This window comes from Ooceraea biroi, chromosome 1 (genome assembly GCF_003672135.1).
Source record: "Ooceraea biroi isolate clonal line C1 chromosome 1, Obir_v5.4, whole genome shotgun sequence".
NCBI classification, from domain to species: Eukaryota; Metazoa; Arthropoda; class Insecta; order Hymenoptera; family Formicidae; genus Ooceraea; species Ooceraea biroi.
This window is the reverse complement of record NC_039506.1, coordinates 11,533,155-11,552,029: the sequence shown is the minus strand read 5'-3', so window position 1 is coordinate 11,552,029 and position 18,875 is coordinate 11,533,155. Positions and strand designations below refer to the sequence as shown.

General features: G+C 38.7%; 1 protein-coding gene across 1 annotated transcript; it reads right to left on the bottom strand.

Annotated features, from left to right (window-relative positions):
- Positions 1-2,750: 2,750 nt before the first annotated feature.
- LOC105275118 (golgin subfamily A member 6-like protein 6) lies at positions 2,751-4,797 on the bottom strand. The gene is made up of 3 exons (XM_026972417.1): positions 4,266-4,797; positions 3,407-3,856; positions 2,751-3,250 (listed from the first exon to the last, which is right to left on the bottom strand). Exons 1-3 carry the CDS (start codon positions 4,795-4,797, stop codon positions 2,751-2,753), a joined length of 1,482 nt encoding a protein of 493 aa, XP_026828218.1.
- Positions 4,798-18,875: the final 14,078 nt, after the last annotated feature.

The following is an 18,875-nucleotide window of genomic DNA, read 5'->3' as shown; positions in this document are numbered from 1 at the left end:
AAAAGGGACTTGGTTTACAATTCCACTTAACCACTCATCCGTCCATACCTTTTCTGTTCACACACACACCGTTACTCTTAACTTATCCGCTGATATCTTTCGCTATACAATACTATAAATATAAATAATATAAGGTCAAATATCAAATACTATGTTACCTTATTTGTACATTAATTTACCCTATTCTGTCAAATAAATAACTGTATAACGAATAACAAAAAACATTAATCCTTACATCAAATATCACAATGTCGCATTAATTAGGTACAAAAAATACGCCTTACATATCTAAAATACCTAAACATATCCACACCTACCTATTTACAATGAAACCTTTTCCTATATAATTTACCAATATACTAAAATAAATATACTACTCTAAACTAAACTCAACGAGACATCCTTCCTTCTTCCAATTTCCTCTTTTCCATCCTGATTCTAATCTCCTTTTCTCTCCACAGCCTCTTTAAAACCCCTCTTTTTCCTCCCATAGCTCATCATTACACAACCTTGACAATCTGTCCACCCTGTTTTCCCCCATACAATTAAACCACTCCTTTACCTCCTCACATTCCTCTATATAGTGTTCCAAATTATCCATCCCTGCTCCACAAAACTTACACTTTTTCCTCTCGTTCTCCATTATCCAATACTTATGCGCTTCCTCCATGTTACCACATCGTAATCGTACCAACGCTCTAACATCATCCCCCGCCCTTACTCTTCCTAAATTTTCCTTTAATAGATATTTCGGTTTATCCTTGCCTAACTCCAAAACCCTATGGCCGGTATTCATAGTCAAATCTTATATTTAAGACCGTCTTAAGTGTATCTTCAGATACTCCATAACCAATGAAATGATCCATACAGCATCTTCAGATAAACTTAAGACGGTCTTAAATATAAGATTCGACTATGAATACCGGCCTATATCTCGCATTGTATCTCGCTTTTCTTATTCCTTTCTCCTCCATCTGTTTTTGTAAATCCAGTTCTCTTTCTCTTAATAAATCCTCCATCTCCGTTTCATTCCGCCTAAACTCCTCCACTGCACCTATACCCCATCCATTCCTATTATAATAATTTTTTCTTTCTTTACTATACAATTTCTTGTTCTTCCTCCTCTTATCCTTTTCTTCCCAACAACGCCTTACAAGTTCTTTCACCTCCTCCTTCCTACTCTTTTCCTCAAATGTTCTGGCTCTGATTCCCCACTCTATTTTTGCTTTTTTTATACCCAGCTCTCTTCTCAAAATATACCTCGGTGTACAAAAATCCAATCTGAAAACCCATCTTACATAATCTTCCATAATCTTCTCTAATTCCTTCCTTTCGCTCCAACCCCAAATGATATTACACTATGCACCAGATATCTATATAACATCTCCTTGCAAAATCATCCCTACAGATCCTTTCTCCTAAATCTCACACTCTATTCAGCGCTATCCTGCCTTTCCTCCGTAACGCCTTTAAATGTTCCTCATAATTACCCGCTGCGTTATTACAAAACCTAGATATTTGAACTGTTTTACCACTTCGATTTCCTTCGCATTCCATTTCCATTTCCTCTGTAACTTTTTTGTCTTTCTCCTACTATTACAAATCATAATCTTCATTTTATCCGCATTCAACTCTAAACTCCATTCCTTCAAAAAACCTTTCAACGTACCCATCATATCCTCTGAAGCCTCCCTATTTTTTGCAAATAAAACCATGTCATCAGCATATGCCAGAGACTATACTCTTTTATCTCCCAAAGTGATTCCTCCTATACCACGTGTTTCTAAAACCTTATCAATATCCGCAATGTATAAATTGAACAGGGTAAGACTCAAGACACATCCCTGCCGCACTCCTTTTTCAGTTATGAATTCCTCCGACATCCCTTTCCTCGTTCTGATCGCTACTACCGTTTCTTCATAAATAGTCCTCAATCTCTCAATTAGTCTCTTGCTCACCTTCTTCTTTTCCATACCTCTCCATAACTTTACTCTATCAACAGTATCGAAAGCTGCCTTTAGATCCACGAACAAAGCGTATACCTCTCTTTCTCCTTTCTTCTTTTCCTTTTCCCTTTGCACAATATGATTGAGTACAAAGACATTATCCATCACCGACCATCCTTTACGAAAACCTGCCTGACTATCGGGTAACAACCTCTTCGCTTCTATCTCTTCCTCCAGCCTTTTCCGTAAGATTTCTGCGTATATCTTGTATGCCGAGCATAGCATTGATATGCCTCTATAATTTTCTGTCCGTTCCACATCTCCTCGCTTCTACAAGGGTACCACTATGCTCTTTCTTCATTCCTTTGGTAACCTCTGTTCCTTCCAGATCTGTTGTAATAGTTCTTCTAATCCTTTACGTACCGCCTTTCCTCTATATTTCCATGCTTCCATCGGGATACCATCCACACCTGCTGCCTTACCACCTTTTAACTTCTTCACTGCCTCCCAGATCTCCCTTGTCTCCAACTCCTCTTCTCCATTATCATCTTCGTTATCAACTTCGTTTTCCATTTCTTCTTCACCTTTTACTAATTCTTCTATCCTTTGTTTGTTATCAAAAACCACCTCTTTTTCCTTTCCGTCCAATAGTTCCATGAAATGTCTTTTCCATTCCTGTAGTTTTATCCCATTTTCCATCATCTCCTTTCTATTTCTCCTTTTGTTAATATACTTCCATACATCCTTCTCGTTCTTCAGTTTTCTCAGTTGTTCTTCCTCCTCTTCCCTCTTCTCTCTTTTCTTCTACTCCAGGAGCTTTCTAAATTCTCTCCTGCTTACCAAAAACTCTTCTTTAGTTCTCGTCTCTCCCCGCCATCTCCTATAATTTCTCTTCACTTCTCTTTTTTTCCTCGTACAATCCTTGTTCCACCAATCCTTGTATCCCATGTTTCTCTTCCTGCCTTTTCCTATTTTCTTGTATACCAGGCTCTCCAACACCCGATCCTTTAATTTCCTCCATTTTGCTTCAGTTGTTTCACACCCTGCATCCTTATCCACCTCTTCTTCTTCTTCTTCTTCTTCCGTTAACTCATTATATATCCTTCTTACCTCTTCGTCCCAGCAAACATATTTCCTAGACCCGTCCTCTGCCTCTTCTGTCTCGTTCTTCTTTTCCTCTGCTCCTCTTCTTTCTTCCTCCTCTTCTTCCGTAAGCTGGATCCTCACCTTTAGCGGGGTATGGTCTGAGTCCACCCTTTCCTCTATATTAAATTCTTCTATCCTATCTTTTATAAAATCGTTCACTATAACATAGTCTATAACTGAATTACCTCTTGCTCCTATATATGTATATTCCCCCTCCCAATCCCCCTTTGTTTTTCCATTTAGAATGTGCCATCCTTTCTCCTGAATTATTCCTAAAAATTCCTTTCCCCCGTTCCCTATTATTTTGTTCTTACTTTTTCGCACAGTTGCATATTCTTCCTCTCCATTACTTTCTAATTCTCCTATTCGTATATTAAAATCCCTACCAATAATGATTCCTTCTCCCTCACAAATCTCCTCTATTCTCCTAAATAAATCCTCTAACCCCTCCCTCCTGTCCTTATTCTTGCTCCTTCTACCACCACTATTCTTGTCCTTATTCTTATTATATATTGTAAAGACATTTAATGTCACGTCTTCTAAAACCAACTTTACCTGTGCCACGTCTATACCCGTGATCTGTATCCTTGTTACTTCCTCCTCATCCTCTTTCCAATCTGTCCTTTTTCCTATTATTATCCCACCACTCGCCCTACCTTTACCTTTCCTCTTTTCAGCATGAACACTCCACCAACTGTGTGAATTTGGTAATTTACTTTTAATTCTGCACCAGTCCTTTTCCTCTATCCATGTTTCACACATTCCTATAAAATCATATCCTTTAATATATTTCCAAAATCCTTCATCTTGTCTTAACAATCCCGCCACGTTCCAAAAACCCAACTCCCTACCTCTTCTCCTAACCCACCCCTTTCCCCCTATCTCTCTCCTTTCTTGGCTTAAACAAAATTCTCTGCCTGTCCCCCCTCCGCTCTCCTGCTCTTCTCCCCCTCATCCCTCCTTCCCTCATCACTTATCACTTCCTGTTCTCTCTTGACCTCACCCCACCATTTCCACACCCCCCCACTCTTACCTTTCCTGTCGCTACTTTTATCTCCATTCCCTTTCCTCTTTGGTCCTTTGCCCACCGAGTTATCTCTTCCTGCACTCTCCTCTCCTCCCATGTCAAATCATTTTCTATAAATACCCTCTCTGTTCCTAACTTATTCTTACTTTTCATGACCTTTCTCTTTTCCTCTTCATTTTCTAGCCTCGCTATCAAAACTCTACCACTTCTTCTTACCTGCCACACTTTACTATCCACTTTCAACTTATCCCTCAACAATGTCTGAATTCTGATCATACACTCTTCCAACGTACCCTCAGTGCTCATACCTCTTACTATTATATTCTTCTTTCTTTCATCCTTCTCCTTTTCTGCAACTAAGCGTCTCATGCTCCGCACCTCCCTTGAGCTTAATCTATCATCACTACTTCCTGACCCTCTCGATAACCATTCTGAACTCTGCCTGGTATATATGCTACTACTGCTCCCTGCTTCCCTCAAACTCCTTTTCCTCTCTTCATTCTCACTCCACCTCTCTTCTCTCTCTCTCCTTTCCTCCTCATAAGCTTCCTTAAACTCTTGAAACTCCTTCCACTTCTTATTCCATCCCTCAATTTTCTCTTCCACAATCCTTAACCTTACCTCCATCAGCCTGTAATTTCTCTTTCCTTCATCAATTATGTCCTTCAACGTTTTCATATCTTTCCTATATTCCTTCCTCAAATCAGTCAATTCTCTTATCAAATCATCTGAAACACATCCCCCTTTCTCTTTCTCCTTTTCCGTTACCTGAAATCTAACCTCCTTTTTTACTCGTTTCTCTAATCCATCTTTTTCGTCTCCACGCAGCCTATCTTTCTCCCCCCCCCCGTCTTATTAGTGGCTTCTAACGACCTCAACTGTAATTTCCTTTGACCTTCCTCTTCTCCCTTTCCCACTTTTCCTATCCTGCTTCTCTTCCCGTCCATTCTTCCCGCCTAACTTCCTAACCTCACTCCTCACCTCAACCTTAATCTCCTTCTACCTCTCGTACGCTTCTTTCCTACTATCCCCTTTATAACTATTGTATCCTTTCCACTTACGCTTCCTGAATAACACTCTTCTTACCGTAATACGCTCTGAATACTCTTCACAATACTTAAAAACTAAACTCTCACACGCTCCGCGACACTCACTCCATCACGCCATCTAACCAAGTCCTATATTGAGTCAAATAATGTAAACTACAAAACTCCTCAGTCAGAAACTCATTCCATCTATCCCACATTAAAACAGAATATAAATCCCAACACGTATTCTTATTTGACAAACGATTGATTATTTTTTTATAACAAATAGTACTCGCATTTAATACAAACTTTACAGGGAAATGATCCGACACCCAAGTATCAAGTAGTTGTTCATATTGCACAAGGTTAACTAAATCAGTCGTACTAAGAGCCAGTTTCACAAATATCAGCTAACTGTTAACTGGAGGTTAACTCACTCTTCGTCTCTTTCTAACTACCTGCCTTAGAAAGAGACGAAGAGTGAGTTAACCTCCAGTTAGCAGTTAACCGATGTTTGTGAAACTGGGCCTAATTAATAAATCTAAATTGGACGGAGTTCTACCTCCCTCTCCCAACCAAGTGCATGTATCCGAATTTACTACATAAAAACCGGTATCAACCAATTCCTCCGACAAAATCGCTCCATTATAATCGGTATTTGCACAATTCCAAATCATATTATGTGCATTCCAATCTCCCATAATAATGATATTCCTTTCCTGAAATTGATATAAAAACTTACGCCATTCCCCTTTTCTTATATAACTACCAGGTTTCCTATACACGACTACTATATATTAATATTCTTACCACCACAATAAATTGTGGCCGCAACAGCCTCAGTGTTACCGGGAACATCTATTAACGAAAACACTTTATGTTTAACCGTTATGTGAGTGACGGGGTACCCGGGTAACTTATCTGTTCTCTAGTCGCATTAGAACTCTTAAACTGATGATTATTTTAGCGTTATCTTTGGACAGATTGACTCATTGGGGAACGTAATTTGCAGGATATTAATTTTCTTACAAAATGTCCGAAGGTATCCGGGTACCTTCATCACCAATTAAGATTTTTTTCGTCACTCACATAAGAGTTAATGTGTTTCATACCGATAAAGACTCCACCCGCGCTATACCCTAAACCCACATCTCTATCAGTTCGATAACATCGAAACCCAAAAAATCGTATATTATCACGGCTACTGACTTTAGTTTCTGTAATGCAAAAAATGTCATAATTACCAATACAATACCAATGTCATAATTACCAATAACATTTGAGATTTCTGCCTTTTTACCTCTTATTCCTCGAGCATTCCAATTAATAATATTCATCACTAAATTCGACAGAACTTGCTACGTCAACCCTTTTTACTTCAGTCTTTTTATCCAACGGTTTCTTACTCAAAGGTTGAAGATGACTTCCTTGTTTTTGACGAAACTCCTCAATTCGTTTGCTAATAGCTTTCCCCAATTGAACTAACAATTCTATGTTATCTTCTTCTATTACCATTTCATCAATAGCTACCCTTGTATTATCAATAAAAGTATCCAACCCTGCACAACCGAGCTCTCCCCTCTTTGCCGTACCGATCTTCCCGCACCCGTACGGAGACCTCAATAAAGTTAGCCGGACAACTTCGACTTTAAACATTTTTGTTTATACGAATCGTTTGTTAGTGGTTTGTTGTTGATTGTTAGATTAATTAAAACATTTGTTAGACAATATTTTCTATGTAAATACGAAAACAATTTGTAATGTCAAGATAGCCGGTAAATTACAATTTTTGTTTCAAAATAGGCTTAATCGATGCGGAATCGTTTGTTGTTTCCGAATAAACTAATTAAAACGTTTGTTAGATCACGGTTTCACTTAAAAAAGCGAAATTCTATTCAAAAGAAGAAACGAAATTCCATCAGTAGTTTCCCTTCTATGTTATTGAATGATTTAAGGTATAAGAAATACTGTCACGCCATTTTAATCCTTCTCAGGAACGAGCGAGACGGCAATAACAACCAGTAGAGCGTGCGAGACAGTAATAGGAGCGAGCGAGAGGGATATAATAATAACAACATATAAGAAGAACTCGATCCCGATAAACTTTTTTCCACCCTGTTTACTTTCATTTCGCTCGCTTCTATTATTGCTTTGCTCGCTGTTACCGAGATGGATATATCGACGCGCGTGTTCGCGGGTATATTCGTCAGAAGCGCAGACTTTTTCTGACTTTGTCCACGGGTTTCTTCATCTTTTGTGAAGATGATTTCGAAGGATTTGCTTGAGTCGCTTGACAACGGCCGCGCCACGTTGCAAAACATCAGTTCCCGTCGATCACTGAAGTCAAGCAACGTTGGGCACGGTGAGCAGCTCGGATGGGTTGCCGCCGTGTACTGTTGTCTGGGGTGGGAAGGGTAAGCTTATTCGACATATCACCGATACAGAAACAAAAAGTATTACTTGTATTAGTAATACTAAACAAGTAATACTTGTATCTAATTTTGCGAAAACACTTACAACATAAGTATAAGCAGGAGCTACTACAGCTCGAATCCAATAGAACCGAAGATGATGTTATCCATAACCATCGGTCTGCTTGTCTTCTTTCTTTTTTCATCTATTAATGGCGCCTAGTCTCTGTGGACTAATACGGCCAAGACGAACCAATAGTCGATAACCATGTATCGGTGATATGCCGAATAAGCTTACCCTTCCCACCCCAGACAACAGCAAACGGCGGCAACCCATCCGAGCTGCTCACCGTGCCCAACGTTGCTTGACTTCAGTGTTCGACGGGAACTGGTGTTTTGCAACGTGGCGCGGCCGTTGTCAAGCGACTCAAGCAAATCCTTCGAAATCATCTTCACAAAAGATGAAGAAACCCGTGGACAAAGTCAAAAAAAGTCTGCGCTTCTGACGAATATACCCGCGAACACGCGCGTCGATATATCCATCTCGGTAACAGCGAGCAAAGCAATAATAGAAGCGAGCGAAATGAAAGTAAACAGGGTGGAAAAAAGTTTATCGGGATCGAGTTCTTCTTATATGTTGTTATTATTATATCCCTCTCGCTCGCTCCTATTACTGTCTCGCACGCTCTACTGGTTGTTATTGCCGTCTCGCTCGTTCCTGAGAAGGATTAAAATGGCGTGACAGTATTTCTTATACCTTAAATCATTCAATAACATAGAAGGGAAACTACTGATGGAATTTCGTTTCTTCTTTTGAATAGAATTTCGCTTTTTTAAGTGAAACCGTGATCTAACAAACGTTTTAATTAGTTTATTCGGAAACAACAAACGATTCCGCATCGATTAAGCCTATTTTGAAACAAAAATTGTAATTTACCGGCTATCTTGACATTACAAATTGTTTTCGTATTTACATAGAAAATATTGTCTAACAAATAGTTTAATTAATCTAACAATCAACAACAAACCACTAACAAACGATTCGTATAAACAAAAATGTTTAAAGTCGAAGTTGCCCGGCTAACTTTATTGAGGTGTACGGAGCGGTACATTTACCTCACCCCCGCGCCTACGATCAGCATCAGTATTGCACATTGTATCGTCTTTTCGCCTATCTTCCCGATATGATCGATTACCCTCACCAACCCGGTTAAACTGCCCATCCGCACTCGTATGACTAACATTAGCAGTTCGCAGATGGGGATCCCTACCTCCATCGTGGTTATCCCTGAGTCTTGGCCACTCTTCGCGAAAAGACCACGGATTCCTATAACTAGTAAAGCCCTCCTGTAACAAATTGTTTGCTTCATATAATGTAACCCCTCTTTCCACGCTAATCTTTAAAATATTCCTGTTGTATTCATATTTGCTGCACTTTTTATCATTCGCCTTATGATCGAGCCCACTTTTGATTGAATTAAAGTTCGAGTGGAATTTAGAACAACTTACTATATTTATTACTGTTAGAAATATATAATAATATGTACGTTTGAGTTTGCTATACGTATGCTGCGCATGCGTGTGTTTAGAGTGACGCGAAGTTTTTAGTTTTCGGTTCGTTATGTACGAGCGAGCACGAACGTATAAGAGCGCTAATGAGTCAAGTCGTGTTCTTTACATATATATTTAGTTTTCGTTTTGATAAGTCAGTATTACTAAAAGCAGTGTATTTTCTTATTAAATCAGTCATTTCAATACGTAGCATTGTGTTATGCATCCTACTGCTCTCGCGCTGCCCCGTTAAAGCTGGAGACACAATGCGAGGCGATAGCGATAGGAACAGGGAATAACCAATCGCGTTACACGATTTAAGTATGGATGACCAAATCGAGCAACGCGATTGGTTATTCCCTGTTCCTATCGCTATCGCCTCGCATTGTGTCTCCAGCTTAACAATTACAATATAATTGGATACAATGACAATGTAGCGCAGTCTATTGCACGTGTTATCGCTAGTGTATTCGCACAGATTCTGACCCTTTGTCTATCCTAGAGCTAACGCAACGATCTATCGTACGAAAATTGGTTTCCTAATTACCTATAAGATGTCGCTAGATATCCCGTTTCATCGTATATCGATCTAAATTTCATTGTCCTCAATACTCCTCCTCAATGGAATTACAATACATTACTGCGATTTATTATCCAACCTTAATCCAAACTTAAATTTTAATCTTTCAAATAATTGTTTACCTAGCGGTTTCGTTAACATATCAGCTAACTGATTTTCCGTAGATACATATTCTAATTTAATCATTTTAGAATCAATTTTCTCTTTTATAAAATGATACTTAATATCAATATGTTTAATACGCTTATTATTTTCTGGTCTTGTTGCAATACGAATCGCCGATTGATTATCCTCAAACAAAGTAATTATTCTCTTATTATCATCGCCAACTTTCGAATCTTCAATTATATTATATAACCAACACGCTTCAGTAGTAGCCATACTAAGTGCTATATATTCAGCTTCGGTTGATGATAAAGAAATCGAACTCTGTTTCCTATAGTGATCCATGTGACGCAACATCCGTAAACTAAGAATATATATCCTGTAGTCGATTTTCTATCACTGGCATCGCCAGCCCAGTCTGCATCTACATATCCGCAACTTAACTTAACATTTCTTTTTTTAGAATATACTAATTTTAAATGTAATGTTCCTTTAATATATCTTAAAACTCTTTTTAACGCGATCCACAATCTTTCGCTTGCGCAACTTTGATATCGGCTTAATATTGATAAACATATGCTTAAATCTGGTCTCGATCCTCGCATCGCATACATTAAATGACCTATTATTTGGCGACATTTCTTTTTCCATATTTGATGTTCTCTATTTCTATTTTCTAAATCGTTCAATTTAAGAGATTGATAATAAAATTTAGGATCCATTGGAGTACTAACCGGTTTACAATTAATCATTCCATAATTTCTCAATATATTCTTTAAATATGATGCTTGACTAATCTCGATTTTATCTAACTTTAAATTCTGATTTATGTTTATACCGAAATAATTAAATACGCTACCTAAATCTTTCATTTTGAATAACAATAGAAAGGACCCCGCACCAAACCCCGTGAAATTGGGCCCCGGTGAAAATGGCTGAATTTGAAATATGTTGTACCTTTTGGGTCACTGAACAAATGTTTCCTTAGGCAAAATGTCAAAAAATGGACAGTTTCGTCGTTTCAACCCTTCAAAGCCTGAGGTCAGACCAGCAAAGATATCACTTTCGGATCAATGCGGTTATCATTATAAGGGAACAATATGAATTTTTAGTGAACAAAATAGTTAAAGAATAAATTGTTTATGTGACAGTATTGTTTAAACGATTTGAAAATATCATTGTTTACAAGAACTGATTGCTAATGTAAATTCTGTGGGAAAAATTATAACAGCGTTTTCCTATATAACGCATTATTTGTTTTAAATAAGCAATAAACAAATGGATGATAGTGAAACCTATTCCAGTAGCCTGACCCTTAGTTATGAAAAAACAAGTACTGTTAAACAGAAACAATGATATTGAGTGTTTTTATTACACCTGCGATTAGCCTATATTATAGTTACCGGAGTCTACCACGTGGAGGTTGCAGTGCGATTTTAGACTCCTTTGGGATGCTTTTTGTACGTGAGTCCCCTTGCCTCTCACGATTCGAGGTTCCTGGGGGAGTCCCAGACACACACACACACACACGCGCGCGCGCACACACGCACACACGCACGCACGCACGCACACGCACACGCACACGCACACACGCACGCACGCACACGTGGCTGTATAATAATTCCCCGTTTTCGTATGAGAGCGCAAAGTTTCGTCGGAATATTTACGAAACCTTTATATATTGTACCCCAAAGCACCCCAAAGGAGTCTAAAATCGCATTACACCTCCACGTGGTAGACTCCGGTAACTATAATATAGGCTAATCGCAGGTGTAATAAAAACACTCAATATCATTGTTTCTGTTTAACAGTACTTGTTTTTTCATAACTAAGGGTCAGGCTACTGGAATAGGTTTCACTATCAGCCAGTTGTTTATTGCTTATTTTAAAACACATAATGCGTTAGATAGGAAAACGCTGTTATGATTTTTCCCACAGAATTTACATCAGCAATCAGTTCTTGTAAACAATGACATTTTCAAATTGTTTAAACAATACTGTCACATAAACAAATTATTCTTTAACTATTTTGTTCACTAAAAATTCATATTGTTTCCTTATAATGGTAACCGCATTGATCCGAAAGTGATATCTTTGCTGGTCTGACCTCAGGCTTTGAAGGGTTGAAACGACGAAACTGTCCATTTTTTGACATTTTGCCTAAGGAAATATTTGTTCAGTGACCCAAAAGGTACAACATATTTCAAATTCAGCCATTTTCACCGGGGCCCAATTTCACGGGGTTTGGTGCGGGGTCCTTTTTGCTTCAAATCTTCTATCTTTTGCTCATCTGATCCAATAATTAATAAATCATCTACGTATACTAAACATACATTCTCACAGTACTGGTTATTTTACTATACATACAATAGTCGCTTTTAGATCTAACAAACCCTAATTTGTTCATTTTCTGATTTACTTTGTCATTCCAATATCTCGGTGATTTCTTTAGCCCATAGATAGATTTTCTCAGCTTACAAACTTTGTCTCCTCTAGATTTTGATCCTGGTGGCAGTTCCATATAGACCTCCTCTTGTATATCTCCGTATAAGAAGGCCCCTTGCACATCCATTTGATGAACTTTTAAATGTTTTTGGTTTGCTACAGCCAATAAGACACGTAAAGTTTCAAGCCTTGCTACAGGGGAATATATTTCTGCCAAGTTTTATTTTCCTTTAGTACGCGTAACTCCTCCTTAATCGCTTCTTTCCATTTATCTTTGTTGTCATTAGCCATAGGCTTCTTCATACGTCGTTGGTTCGTCTATCTCTGACTCCAAATGCGCAGGTATAAAAGTCTTGCCATCTTGATGGTTTCTTAATCGAGTCTCGGTTTCTGAGTTGCCGGTTTGGTTTCTCTTCCTCTTCGGAAATACTTTGCTGCGTATCTTCAAATATTTCTTCCTCTTCATTCTCTTCATCTCGATTTTCTTCTATTTCTACTGATTCTATCTCATTTGATCTTACTCCTGCTTTAGAATTTGTTTCTTCATCTCGTTCTTCTCTTTCTGCTTCCAGATTTGTTTTCTCTTCATCTTCAGCATCCTCTTCCTTTTCAATAGTTACGTTTTTCCTTCCGTCTCGGGTTTGACTTTGATTACTTGGTATATTTGGTTTGAACACCACGTCTCTTGCAATTTCTATTTTTCTTCCCGCTGGATAATAAATTTTATAACCTTTGGTATTTTCCTAATATCCTACGAAGATTCTTTTCTTGGCTTTAGAATCCCATTTTCTTCGTATTTGCTTAAGTATATGAGCAAATACCTCGCTTCCAAATATTTTTATTGTGCTTAAATCCGGAGACTTTCCATGCCACAATTCGTACGGAGTTTTGTCCTTTATCGAACTTGTACCGCTCCTGTTAATGATGTACACTGCCGTGTTTATTGCTTCTGCCCATAGTGTTTTGCTTACTTTCTTCGCGTGTAGCATCGTTCTTGCTGCTTCAACTATTGTTCTCATTTCTCGTTCTATTGCGCCGTTTTGCTCTGGTGAATAGCTCACTGTCCTCTGATGCCGAATGCCGTACCTCTGTAATATCTGATTGACTTCCATGTTTATAAACTCTCGTCCGTTGTCTGTCCTCAGCACTTTTATTTTCCGACCGGTGTCTGCTTTTGCTCCTGCGAAGAATATTTTCAATTTCTCAGCAACTTCTGATTTATATTTTATGAAAAACACCACTCTAAAATGTGAATAGTGATCTTTCAGTAATAAGAAATATCTTGATCCTCCTAAACTTTCGACCTCCATTGGTCCTCCTAGATCAGCACTGATTATTGAACACGGACCATTTACTTCATTCTGGCTACTCGAAAATAGCATCCTATGTTGTTTTCCTTCCATGCATGAATCACAAAATTCGTCTTTGTTCTCTATGTAATTAATATTGAACTTGTCTAGTACCTTCTTCACATGATTAAAATTTTGATGCGCTAATTGTTCATGCCATTGTTTTAATGTCTTCTTTGATGATTTTCCACTGAGTGCATGTTCTTCTTTTAGCTTGAATTTCATCCTGTATAGTTTTCCGTCTCTTTCGGCTGTTGCACGAGTGTTACCGTTATTGTCCACTATCCGGCATGTATCCTTATCGATTATTATTTTACAGTCCTTATCCGCTATACTGCTTACCGAAAACAGATTTAATTTTAGATTAGGTACGTACAATACCTTCTTTAATACACATGGTTTCCATTTTTTGCCGTCGAACGTTTCTAGCTTGATATCTCCAATTCCGGTTGCGTCGATGGTTGTGCCTCCTATTGTTACTGGTTTCTTGATGCGTTTGAAATCCGTCAGCCACTCTTTCCTTGGAGTCATGTGTTCGCTTGCACCGCTGTCCAGATACCATGCTTCTCGATTACTTTGAGTATTTAATGCAGTAATAGGCAAAGCGATTACCTGATTGCTGCTACTTGCTGAGTTTTCACCTTCTCCATTTTCTCGTATTCTCGTCCTACACTGCTTTTGCATATGTCCTGGTTTCTTGCAGTAATAACAGCGGAGTTTATTTCCTTTGCCTTCCTTGTTATGAAAACACTCCTTTTGCGTGTGTCCTCTTCCACATATAGTACATTTCTTCTTCTGGTCTCTTTTGCGTTTCATCCATAACGCACAGTTATCATTGCTTGATTCCTCCTTCGTCTTGAATCTTTCTTCTTCTATTAACAATCGAGAGAGTAATTCGTTCACAGATTGTTTCTCTTCGGGAACGGAATCCCATGCGGATACGAAATGTTTGTATTCGTCGGGCAAGGCTATCAATATTTTCGTGACGACCATGGATCGTGATATTTCGACCCCTGCGTGCTTCAATTGACTTGTTACTTCCTCGATTTTGGAAACGAATTCCGAAATTCCTTCCTTCTCGCATTTCATCTGAAAGAATTTTTATTGTAACAAATGCACGCTTACCGTTGATTTTTGCTCATAGACTGAAAGTAGTTTGTTCCACATCTGATGAGCGTTCTGGCACGTCAGTAGATGACTTGTTGGAGATTCCTCCATTCTTGTGACCAGTATTTCCTGTGCTTTCGTGTCCTTTTTCTTCCATGCTCTCCTACGTGTCTCAAAGGCCACCGGTGTCTCGTCTGCCGTTTGAACAGGTTCCGTTTCTTCGCCTTCGACCACCTCGAGCAATTCCTTTGCTGATAACACAATTCTCGTTTGGAATTTCCATACTTTCTAGTTACTAGCTCCTGCCAGTTTTACTGCGTGCACGTAATCAGCTTCCATTGCTTCTTTATGTCGCACTTTGTCACGTGTCTGCTCCAATCCTTTTCTTTTCTCACTCCGAACTTTTAACACTTTAGGCACATCCTAGGCCCATAACCTTTTGATTGAATTAAAGTTCGAGTGGAATTTAGAACAACTTAGTATATTTATTACAATATAATTGGATACAATGACAATGTAGCGCAGTCTATCGCACGTGTTAAGGTACAATTTCATGCTGTCGCTCGTCGCTCATTTTCAGCGACAAAACAGGTCACGTGATCAGAATTAACGCTGGATATTGGTCAATTTTGATCACGTAACCTGTTTTGTCGCTGAAAATGAGCGACGAGCGACAGCATGAAATTGTACCTTTATCGCTAGCGTATTCGCACAGGTTCTGACCCTTTGTCTATCCTAGAGCTAACGCAACGATCTATCGTACGAAAATTGGTTTCCTAATTACCTATAAGATGTCGCTAGATATCCCGTTTCATCGTATATCGATCTAAATTTCATTGTCCTCAATACCCACAATTAACACATTTAGAACTTTTTGAACACTCTCCATGGAAAGTATCACCACACACCACACACACTCTAGACTTAGCCCTACACTTCGCCTTTACATGACCATACCTGTAACAATTGAAACATTGCTTAACCGCAGGAAAGAACGGCCTTACCCTAATAGACACTAACCCGCCATACAAACCAATGGAACTAGGCAATAATTTACTCTTAAAGGTCAAAACAATATAGCGTGTACGAATCCATTCAAATTGATCAGGGCACGTATTATGATACTGTTCGGAAACGATTCCGATCGGAATGATTCCGGTTTTCCCCACATTTTTCCCTAGAAAAAAGAAAGGGAAGAACAGGGAAGAAAGGGACAAATGTGGAAAAAGCGGAATCATTCCGATCGGAATCGTTTCCGAACAGTATCATAATACGTGCCCAGTATTCCTATTGTAAATTAGCTTCTTCATCCATTCCATCCTTAATATCCTATCCTTATCATCTATAACTTCACCTAACCTGTCCAGAGTGAAATCCCAATCCGCAATAACCCCCTTACTATACAAATTACTTGTAAAAATCTCAAAGTCTGTTTTAGTTCGACAACTATCCAAAAATTTATTGATCCTATCAATGTTATCAAAGATTACATCCATAGATCGAAATCCCGTCTTCTGTACTTTATTAGGTATATATGGGGATTTTGAAATAATCTCCATCATTTTTAACATATTATGCCCTCCTCGTGTTATACATTTATCAGTATTAAGCCGAATAGAAATTATTGCATCACCCACGTGACCATCCTTAAAACGAGTCTGACGATTCGGCTTTACCTCGCTATCTCCTTCCGCGATAAAGATACCTTTTCTATTAATTAATTTATCATCAAACTCCTTATTATCACTTTCTTTAACTGCCATAGCCGAAGCTCCTTTGTTTTCCGCGCAAGCCATATTACCAGCAGAAATGTCTCTACTTACTTCTTCAATACAATCCATATCTGTTGCTACCGCAGAATCCATATCCACAATCTTGTCAGGGTTTTTCCCAAAAGATTCCTCAACATTCACATGTATTCGATCTCTAGCCTGCCTCTTCACGCGTCCTAGCTTGTGCGCAGCCTTCTTCGTCCTCATGGGATGTATATGTTTACGCAACTTCTTCAAGTTCTCCTTACTAAGCTCAGTACAAAAATTATCAAAGTCTTTCTCCGTAAAGCTTTTACCGATGTCTCCTTTACTTTTACTTGTAACATTACACTCAATACTCATGCCATCTCGTTCACTATCCTTCCTTTGTGCGTTTAAATCGATATCCAAATCTTTCCCGCCATTACCGGCTACAATTATGTCACTCTTAACCTCATCCGTACGATTCTTGAACACTTTAGCAAGCGAACACGCGAGGAGCCCTCTCAGGGACTCCCCACCTCAGTACTTAACCCTTAGCTGGCACACTGCAGCCAAATAACATAGATGGCACACTGGGGTCCTGTAGGACCCCAGCAGTACATTCATTTGTAACTACTGTAAATAAATATATAATTACTTTGAAAAATTAGGAGATACTCCTAAAGTATTCTTATAGAAGATCCTATAGTAAATTTTAAAAAAATTGAAGGTTAAGTATATAAAAAAATGAATTTTGTCGAAAAAACGTGAAAAATGTTAGTTTTCATTAAAAAATTTATTTTTTCAATTTTTCGTATTAAGAGCTAAAATTTTAATGACATACTCTGGAGTCATAACACTATTATAAAAAAAAGTTTGATTTTTCGGTATAAAAAAAGGTATTTATTCTGAAGGTTGCATTGGTGATATTTGAATAAAAGTGGTTATGTTTTTTTTTTTTCAATTTAAGCTATTTATTTAAGAAGTATTTTAAGTTTACGTACGTTCAAATATTGAAATTTACAGTCGAACTAGGCTGGGGTCTCTCAGAACCCCATGTGCCAGCTAAGGGTTAAGCGAGAGTTTTGAAAAGAACTGTTTCTACGCACTCAACACGCCTCAAATTCTATAAATTCACTCGTATACACAGCAGAATTAGCAAGCTCAACCGTACTCTTTGCCGCCATGCGACCGTCCCTCCGAGCGAGCGTGCTTAAAACTGACAATTGTGAGGTTAAGAAATCTGTCTCATACCAGACTCATACCGATGGTGTACAGCAGGGATTCTCAACTGTGTGCCCGCAGACACTGAGATATAATAATACTGGAGGAGGCACTGCTATGCTTCGACCGTAAGCGAAAAGCGGTCGTGAGACAGTAGATTTTTAGGTCACAGTCTGTCTTTGTCTGATGTACGGGACGCATGCGCAATCACTCGCAGTACAATCCGGGCCAAAAGTTAATAATCAGTTTCGTACAATCTGTTCAATAATATCTACTCGAGAACGTTTGAAGTCTTGAACGTGACTGTACAAGACCTGAATTTCAACTATCTCACTTGGGCCGCGCCAGGGCTGAAATTCTGTACTCGCCTACCGATGATTGTCGGTGTCGGTAACTAGCGATAGCCAATGGCAAGGACGACCTTGGAGAAAAGCGTGGCTCTCATAGGTTGTCGCTAGTTAACGATACTGACAATCATCGGTAGGCGAGTACAGAATTTCAGTCCAGGCGAGCCAGTGCCTTCTCCAGTATTATTATATCTCAGTGCCCGCAGAGCTATTTGCAATTTGCATGCGCCCAATACCGACAATCTAGTGACTTTTTTGTAAACGCTTTACTCTTTATTGGTTGTACAGGGCACGTATTGTGATAACTGTTCGGAAACGATTCCGATTGGAATGATTCCGTTTTCCCCACATTTTTCCCTAGAAAAAAGAAAGGGAAGAACAGGAAGAAAGGGATAAATGTGGAATCATTCCGATCGGAATCGTTTCCGAACAGTATCATAATACGTGCCCAGAATGGAAAATCCTTCTCCACGATAAAAGTACATACTGAAATACATTCAAAAGTGCTTGATTTTATCTAAAAAATAAAGAAAAATTTGAAACTTACAGTTTTCTTATAGGCTTTGACCTAACCTCATACAATGATTTCCTTAATATAAAAGTTTGGCAGCTTGTACGCACAAAAGTGAGGCACTTTTGAATGAAGACAGAATGAAAGAATATGAGGCGGCTTTTAGAAATGAATTTAGAAGCGTAAGAGAAAAGAAAAGCGTGTTTGAAAATTTTGTACATACATCTGGGTTAGAAATCATGGTCAAGCTAGAGACCTATAAGTAGAGACTCGCCAACTCGTCACGTGATCCTTAGCAGACTCTGATTGGCTGGGGTATGGATCGCAAATGTGGGCTCCATGAAGCCACATAACCTATCCCGAGG